The sequence below is a fragment of the Nuphar pumila genome, chromosome 16, assembly GCF_984573655.1.
Source record: "Nuphar pumila chromosome 16, dmNupPumi1.hap1.1, whole genome shotgun sequence".
NCBI lineage: Eukaryota > Viridiplantae > Streptophyta > Magnoliopsida > Nymphaeales > Nymphaeaceae > Nuphar > Nuphar pumila.
The window spans coordinates 69,979,384-69,988,613 of record NC_143264.1 but is presented as its reverse complement, the minus strand read 5'-3'; the positions used below and the strand labels follow the sequence as shown (position 1 = coordinate 69,988,613).

At 35.2% G+C, this 9,230-nt stretch overlaps 1 protein-coding gene across 1 annotated transcript; it reads left to right on the top strand.

Annotated features, from left to right (window-relative positions):
* Window positions 1-626: 626 nt before the first annotated feature.
* LOC149813460 (cyclin-A2-4-like) lies at window positions 627-8,686 on the top strand. The gene is made up of 11 exons (XM_089991132.1): window positions 627-923; window positions 1,166-1,400; window positions 2,730-2,872; window positions 3,277-3,369; window positions 4,433-4,566; window positions 7,041-7,116; window positions 7,838-7,914; window positions 8,020-8,053; window positions 8,129-8,281; window positions 8,377-8,523; window positions 8,630-8,686. Exons 1-11 carry the CDS (start codon window positions 627-629, stop codon window positions 8,684-8,686), a joined length of 1,446 nt encoding a protein of 481 aa, XP_089847258.1.
* The last annotated feature ends 544 nt before the right edge of the window (window positions 8,687-9,230 follow it).

Genomic DNA, 9,230 nt, shown 5'->3' with positions numbered 1-9,230 from the left:
ATTTACTTTTGGTTTTCTTTGTGGATGATGTTGGCTTGCTTCATTTTATTTGGTTAAAATCTCATAAAAGAGATTAGATTTTGGCCTCAAGGCCTCGGTTTCTCCAGAGAGCACAATGATCAATAATACTAATTGAATTTTCACTTGTTTTGGCTCTTTTATGCAAAATCTGATGTTCAGCAAATTTTTTATTTTACTTAGCAATGTGAATTTGTCGGTCAATTTTTCATAGCAATACTTGGGAGTGTTCAAATTAAGTATCTTTTGTTATGCTAGGGGAGGATCAACTTTGAAATATGCCTGATTAGATATGTACGTAATACCCTGCCTTAGTATTCTGCATCTATTTGAATTTGAAAAGACCTTTTTGGCATTTCAGTTTAATCTGAAATCACATCTATATCTTTAACTGGTTTAGCAAGGATGCCGTTATGTTCTTGTCCGTTTGGTATTTGCATGCAAGTAATTCTTTGTGCCAGTCAGAGCTGCAGTCAAATGTCTTACAAGAACTTTTATTTTTAATCTTCCCTCTTTTCGATATTGAATTGCTTAAACTTTTGCATGCAGGTTCATAGAGCTGAAGCACGTTAAGAGCTTCCCACTGTCATTTAGTGAGGCCCTTGGCAATGGACAAAGAAAACATCATATGTGATGGAGCTCCAGAGCCTACAGGTCGAATTACACGTGCAAGAGCAGCAGCTATGCGTGCTGCTATTGGAGCAATCCCTGCAAAGGCATCTTCTACAAAGCAAGGGAAGAAACAAATTCCCCATGGATATTCTAAGAGGGCGGCCATGGATGAAAACCAAACTGCTCTAGGCATTCCCAACTTGCAGAATAAGAGGCAGGCTGTGCTAAAGGATGTTTCCAATGTTATTTGTGAGAGTTCATATGCTAACTGCATTAAAGCAGCCAAAATGAAGGTGAGAAGTAGAACATATTTTTTGCTGCCTGACAGTTTGCAACAAAAAGTTTGCAACCAAGGACCAAACAACTTTTTGAACTGAAAACTAATATTTTAAATTTCTTCTTGCCATTCTATTTTCGTTTTATTTGATGCCAATTAAAAATACTTGTATTAGGTTGCCTTAGTTGCATTATTTTTTGATAATTCTGTTTTCCTTGTGTATTGAAAGAAACTGAATATGCTAGTCAAAATATACAGACTAAGAGTTGCAAGAATATTAAGCGGAATACTGGAATGGACTCCAAGGTTGCTCCCTCTGGTGCGGAAGTGGTGACAGAGTGTCAAAAGAAGGCAGAAGTAGCAGAGTGTCAGGAGAAGGCAGAAGTGATGACACACACAAATTTACAGACTGACAATCTGGTTGACCTTGAGCATGAGAAAATGAATAAAGTCCCTGAACATACTTCAGAAGTTGTGGTCTCTACTGACAAAGGTCTGATGTATTGCTTCATTGCTTTTGAAGTTAATGCTTGAGAAGATTGTATATATTTTCACAAAGAAATCACCAGAGTATAATACTTCCACTTTAAATGAAAATTTTTGGGGAAATTCTTTCATGTATCCTTATTTACATCTTTATATCTTGATTAAAGAACTTGATAAATAACTGGAACCATCCATTTCAATTTTTAGAAAACTGAGTTGGAGAGAACAAAGTCCCTGAAAAACAAATGTGTCTTTCTTTTTGCATACTGCTTTTCAAAATTATTTATAACAATGGCCATCACTTGTTCCTTATTCTTTTATTTGCTTACAGTATTTTATGCCAACTGCGTGATATAGCTTGTGCTTGCAACTACTTGACCATAGTATTTGGTGAAATAAGTGATTATCTTGGTTTATATCATTGTCTCAAATATCACCTATATTTTCAATTTATGTGTTTCTTTCATGATAAATAAACAAAAGTGCTTGATAAAGTAAAATATTACTTTTATTTTATTTTGTCACAGATTTAAGACATGATAAATTCGTGACCATATATTTTAAATGTAACCCTTTTTAATTATTATTTTATATGCACTTGCTAACATCACATATGACACCAGTGTGCTGACACTTCAGAGTGCTTTGATTAAGAGAGGAGTTTGTCTTATATAAACATTGGAAGGACTCCCTCTTGAATCCCATCATTATGGGACTAATCTTATCTGGACTAATCATTTTTCTTTTGGAAAAGTTTGATGGGAATTATTGAGGTTTCAATTACTATATTGTGGATAATTTCACTTATTCTTTACAGATTTGTACAAATCTTTAGTTGACTGGCATTTTTCTGAGATTTTCTTGATAAACAAGAATTCTTTTAAAACCTGTTCTGAGATATTCCCTTGATGAGAAATTGCGGCAACCAGAATATGTGATATTGGTTTATATCAAACAGTTTTTCATTCAGGTGGTTGTTAGTTTTCTTGTTGTGTTCAACCAGATTTACTAAGTCAGTGGTATGATGATCTTTTGTGCTCGTATGAGCCATCCATCTGGAAAATACACATATTGAATACATAGCTTAAGAGCGTGCACACACCTGCATACCATGGGATCTTTAAACTCTTTGTTATTTTCAAGGCCAAAAGAATGTTGACGTATATCAGTTTAAGACATCTTCTGTACACAATTTTATGATCAAGAAATATTAGTAGAATGGGAATTATTTTACTGGTTTTCACGTAGTAGTTAGTGTTGGGTTATTTATTGGGTAGATCTCTAGAGTACATGTTTTATTATTGTTATAATAAAGTAGATCAGTTATTTTAATCAGGTGATGCAGTCAATAATGAACACATGGAGATGAGGGAAGCATCTACCAGTTTGCACTTCACAGACATTGATATTGACCACAAGGATTCTCAAATGTGTAGCCTTTATGCCCCTGACATTTATGCTTACTTACGAGAAGCTGAGGTCTGTATGGTCATGAGTCCTGCACAAATATCTTCTGAAGTTTATTAAAGTACTTTTTTTTGCATGCTTTGTTTTTATTCTTTGGACTAATTTTTTGTATTTGAAGGAAATTAGTGATTGATCATCTTAAATCTTTTGGATTAGCTGTCAATTAATTGTTTATTGCAACTTGATCCATCTCTTGAGAGATGATGAAAATAGATTTATTTTACATCCATTTAGGCCTTTTTTTCTTAACATGGTTTTTGCTGAACCCTACAGATGCCATACCCCTCTCTCTCTCTCTCTCTCCTCACCAAATCCTGGCCCTTAGTTCGTAAATAAGAATCTTTAAGGGTATTCAATTTTTCCACTTTGATGACATCTGGATTCTTGCTTATTTTAATGTTCCCTTTCATCTCCAGTTGAAGCAGCGGCCATCAAATAATTACATGAATATGGTTCAATGGGATATTTCTCCAGCTATGCGTGCAATTCTTATAGACTGGCTTGTTGAGGTTCGTTCATATCCTCCTTTGTTTCCTTTTTCCTTTATTGTTTCTCTATTATTGCCTTGCAATTATTTGGTGAGGTCCAAACTCCAAAGCTTGCCTTTGGAATAAAGTGACTCAATCCACTTTGGTCTGTCTTTGTTGGAAAGAAATTTGGCTTTTAAGCCAGGGTTAGTTTCAAGTTGCATTGGGTTGATGTAGTGAGTGTGACTACGGTCTATAGGCCTGTTTGGGTCCAAAGTCGATCCTTTTATTTGTGACCTTTTACATGGTTATTGAGCCTGTCTTGCTCTGAACCATCACTTTGCAACATCATTTAATATCTTATTTGTGATAGGGAACACTTGTCATAGAACATGATCACTAGTTGGATTAGATCTTGATGGCAGAACAAATTGAAGTTTGCCGTCTGCCTTGGATCATGAAAGAAATATACAAATGTTCTTTTTTTGGTATGAGGAATCTAATTACAAATGGAAAATAGACTTATTGAACAGAATCGTAAGTTTGTGGATCAAAGACATATCTACATCCATTGATAGTATGATAAAGATATAAAAATAAAATTTTAGCCTGTTTCTTTAGGATTCAAAAAGTTGATTACTATAAGCTTGATGAACTATGGAACCTGTAGATGTTGATGTATCATATTAAGCAAGGGCAGTCTACCCAGACGGTGATAGCAGATGCTTCAGAGCCATGCCACATTCATGAGCTTAGGGTGGTGCCCAACTTCTGCCACAAACTCCTTGGGATGTCCAGTTTCCTTACACTGTTTGCAGCAATGCCAACTCCTCTCTCTCTCTCTCTCGCATGCACACAACATGCAAGCAGATGCATGGATGTGTCTGACTATCAGCTAAAGCACAGTCAAATATGACTAGAAGCTTTTATTTGATTATATCTGAATCAGAGTTCTAGCATGAACATCTTGCACTTTTTCTCTAATTTGACTTTGGAAGCATCCCTGTTTGACTAGGGTCTTTTGTTTTTTGGTCTTTGGTCTGTGAAAAACAGCCTTGTTTGATATTATTTCATATCTCATCATGTGTTTTCCCTTTGGTTTCAGGTCTGCGAAGAATATAGGCTTGTTCCAGACACACTTTATCTCACAGTCTACTACATTGATAAGTTCCTCTCTGACAATCCTGTTGAAAGGAAGATGTTACAACTAGTTGGAATTACATGCATGTTCATTGCATCGTGAGCACTTCTCCAACCAGATTTTTTACTTGGTGTTTTTTACTTTGAGCAGTGATCTATTATGACAATACCTCTACTCATGTATAAAGAAATAATTGTTCTTGGTACTTGGAGACATTTGTGTGTCACTTTTGCAAGTTTGCATTTTATAATTGCAGTGCATGATTTTGAAATTGTATAATAAACAAGTGATTATGATCCATATGATGCAGTTGTATGCGATAGTGTCATGACAAGACTGGTTGGACTGGTTTATATCAGTATAAATGCAGACTTTGATTATGTGGCATTCAACTAGAAAAATGTTTTTGAAAGCTTACTTCTTTATTTCTAGGTTTTTATTTTGATGAGAAAGAAAAAATTGAAAGAAGACTTTAGGCATATTATTTTTTTTCTATAACAAAGCACTTAAATGAAGCAATTGCAATGTCCAGTTGCTTTGTTATGTAAGATTTTGTTCATATAAGTGAATACGGGTGGGCATCAGGCAGCCCGACCCAGCCCAAGCCCATCAGGTTTTAAGTGTGGCCCAGCCTGGAGATGGCCCAACCCATTTACTAACATGCTTGGTTCTTAATGGGCTCGGGTTTGAAGTGCAGCCCATGGCCTGGCCCAATGTGCCAATGTTTAGCAGGTCCGTCCAGCCTGGCCCAAGCCCATTTGTAGGTTATTTTCGAAAAAAGTTCATACATTAATTCCTATAATACAAAAAAAATGAATTAAATAAAAAAAACATAAATTTCAGAATTCCACATCTAATAATCTTCAAAGTATCTAAATGAGAAGTTCATAGCAAATATTTCATCCATGGCATAACATTTGAACAAATAAATCAACATCAAATTTCCAAAATAATATAAAGCATGATCATGAATTTTTGTCGTCCTATGCAACACAACATGGTTTCTACAATCCACTGATATGGTTTACATTATGCAACATAACCTACAAAAAAAAACAAAGCAAAAATATTTAAAAATGATTGCAGTTATTCTAATTAGAATTATAAACCACAACAAATTTACCGTCTTTCACAACTCTTTTGGTGAATCCATAACCAAACTTGATGATAGAGGAGTTGCAGTTTGCATGGTGAAGGTGATAAAGAGATAAAGAAAAAATGCTAGAAAACCTAATTCTTAAATAAACCAGCATTCCCATAAAATTATCTTTCTATTTCCCATAAAATTAGTGCAACTAATTAGGTAAATACTAATAATTAACAACTTTCCATATACCCAACTAATTATCTTTCTAGTTTTCATAAAATTAATGCAACTAATTAAGTAAATAGCAATACATACCAAGTTACCATGAAACTACCTAATTTCTTTAATTTTTATATTACTAAAAAAATAATTAAATAGCTCAGGCCTGCCCAGTAGCCCGTGCGGCCCATGTATATACGGGCCAGGTTTTGGCCTGGTAGCTAATGGGCCAGGCCGCCAGGGCCTAAAAACTTGACCCAAATCTGGCCCATGGTGGGCCGGTTCGGCTTGGCCCATCGGGCCCGGCCCGTTGCCCACCCCTGTATGTGAACTGGAAAAAAACAGTTTTTTTAAGCTATAACTTTTTCTACTTTGTTCTTCTCCAAATCCTAGTTGTGACAAATCTTGCTAGATTTTATATTAGATCATGTTTTTGTGGTATTTTATATAAATTTTCTTTTATCTTCATTTCTATTTGGAAACTGAACTCGTGTAATCTTGTGGATTTTTTCTGCCACAAAAGTTGATTACATACTGTATTTTTCTCAAACTTTCTTAGTAATTAAGTGGACATTTTTTTTCGGATTTTTATCACTGCTTGTCTCTAAAATCTTTGCTCCATTTTTCTTTTCTAGAAATTTGAATTTCTCATTTCATTTTTTCTTTATATTTCCTAGTATTTTTTATATTTCTGTTTTCCCCTAAATTTAGGTTAATAAGGAAAATATGTATTTATTCTTGTGAAAAAAAGTTACAAGAGTAACTGTTTGATTTCTTGATATGATTTTTTCTTTTTGCACTAAAGGATTAGAACTGACATTCACTTGGTCATGTCTTTTTTTTTGTTAAGCTAGCCTTGGATAGTAACTTTGGCACATTTCTTATCAGTTATTGCAGTTATATGGTTATTTGTCTCATAGGAAGCAATGATCTATAATATTTGTATTTCGGATGATTGCAAGAGACCATGATATTTCTTTCAAGTGGAGAGCTCAATTCTGCTTAAATTTTTTATATTGTTTCAAAATGTGTCATGCTTGTATTTTAACAATTCTCTAATTACTATCTACTATAGTTCTTTGTTGAACTATTAATTAGTTTTAACTTTTTGGTATGTTATAAACATGGTTTCATGATCCTTAAGGGCTAACACGCAGACTAGCATTTTGCTATACTTTAGGTTACTATCTGACAGACGTTTTCTTCTCTTGCCGCCAGTCATAGTGATATAATGTTTTTGATTGTCTATCTATGTCTGGTGTGCAGGAAATATGAAGAGATTTGTGCACCTCCTGTGGAGGACTTCTGCTTGATTACAGATAATACATACAATAAGCAACAGGTGCCCATTTTCATTGATTTTAAACATATTCGCTTTGAACATATATAGAAAAGTTATTTTTTGCTCTATATTTTTCTGAAATTTATCTTGAAAAACTACAATTCAGTGAAGGAATTCATCAAGTATCCTAAAAGGGTTCTTGACATGAAAAGCTGTCATGCAGATCCGGATAAAGAAAATCCTTAATCTGTTGTTAGAAATTCACATTGATTATTTTGGACTGTGGTTATTATGTTGAATAATCTGTGTCCTTTATGATGTATGCAACATCTGAGCAGCACACTAAAAAGTACATTTGTTTTGCAATCATGCAAATTTCTTCCAATGACAACTACTATTGCCTTTTCTGTGAATGTTCCTGCCATATTGTTAATAAATTACCAACAGTAAAAGCGATCCTTGAAATTGGTTTGAAGTAAGATGGGCTCTTTGGATCACTTGATCTTTATAGAGTAGTGCAATTTTGGCATGGATTGGGAAATAAGTTTATCTTGCTGCTTTAGGATAGAAAAAGGAGCTTGACTCAAGGCCTTGACAATGCTCAAATTGCTCATTCTGATGGTTCTGCAATTGCGAAATTAGTTGGCTGGCATGGTCACCCATGTCTGGAAGGCCAGTGGCTTGGACTTGGCTCTGGTTGGGCTTGATTGCAGTAGCTTTGCACCCTGAGACTCAATTTGGCATGGGTTATCAACTTAACACTCTTACAAAATTATAACAGGTTTTAAAGATGGAGGTTGATGTTTTGAAGCATTTGTGCTTTGAGTTGGCCACACCAACTACAAAGACTTTTCTCAGGTGAGTGATCTTTGTACACTTGATGCTGCATATCTCTTTCAATCCGGGATTTTTGTGCTGTAGTGCTGAATTCGGAATGTGTATTATTTCATGGCGTCTATGCAGGAGGTTTCTACGAGCAGCACAAGCTTCATACAAGGTATAAGAAGTTTCTTGAATTTCTGATCCCTGTTGACCAGAAATCCAGTTAACTAGAGTTGATGTCTTGGTTCAGATGGATCGTATATTTGCATTGGAGTTCTTGGCAAATTATCTAGCAGAGCTTACATTACTTGATTATGGATTCCTGAAGTTCCTTCCTTCTCTTGTAGCTGCATCTGCCATATTCCTTGCCAAATGGACACTCGATCAATTATCACATCCTTGGGTCTCTTCTTTCTTCATTTTTCTCTTTGTTTCTCCATAAATTTGGCTAAGCCACAAATGTAATCTTGTTTGTGTGTTGTTTGATATGTTTTGCAGAATTCAACCCTTGAGCACTACACGAATTATAAGGCATTGGATCTAAAAGCTGCAGTATTTGAAATTCATCGTTTGCAGATGGACGTCAAGGATACGGCTACAAGTGCCCCTCTCAAAGCAATAAGAGAGAAGTATAGCCAACAAAAGGTACTTGCGGCTGCTTGTTTTATGAGGTGAAAAAATGGACCTTTAAAGTTTGGCTAACAAAATCATTCATCTATCCTGAATGATTGTTTTCTTGTCATCATTGCAGTTCAAGTCTGTGGCAGCTTTGTCGTTCCCGAAACCACTTGACACACTCTTCCAGTGATATGACTAACTGCTGAATTTGATGACCATTATAACCTTATGGTCTCCCTCATCATGTCTTAAACTGGCTCGTACTCTGTTCCAGCAGCATCTATATGCAGTTTCTGTCCTTATTTGACTGCGATTCAAAGACATAATTAACCCTGGTCATAGTGTATTATGTCCTTGCATCTGTTTCTTTATCTTGATGGTCTATGAATCGTGGACCATGACAGAAGATATGCTGGAGACTGTCGGCTTCACATTTCAAATCTATGTGACTAACCTAACCGAGCTTCTTCTCCAACATTATCATTTTTTCAAAGGGCCAGTAATGGAGCTACCCTTTTCTATGGAGTGGCTGCTACTGTTATAAGCAATTCTGTATGCATTAACTGTTAAGTTTTAATCTCCTTTCTTTTCATTCCTTGTCATGAAATTGTTGTGACAATCCGCTGAAAAAAAGTGAAGCTTGTGTTTTGATGATTCAGCAGGAACAGTTTTTTTTATCATTTGTGCACATATTATGACAAGAATGCTTATTTTAAAACTCTTCTGTTTTGTTT

Bases quoted from the DNA above. Each gene is read 5' to 3' on its own strand.
- LOC149813460 (XM_089991132.1), top strand. From the start codon at position 627: ATGGACAAAGAAAACATCATATGTGATGGAGCTCCAGAGCCTACAGGT. The intron at 2,873-3,276 runs GTCTGTATGGTC...TTTCATCTCCAG, and splicing joins CTTACTTACGAGAAGCTGAG to TTGAAGCAGCGGCCATCAAA. The intron at 8,282-8,376 runs GTCTCTTCTTTC...TATGTTTTGCAG, and splicing joins ATCAATTATCACATCCTTGG to AATTCAACCCTTGAGCACTA.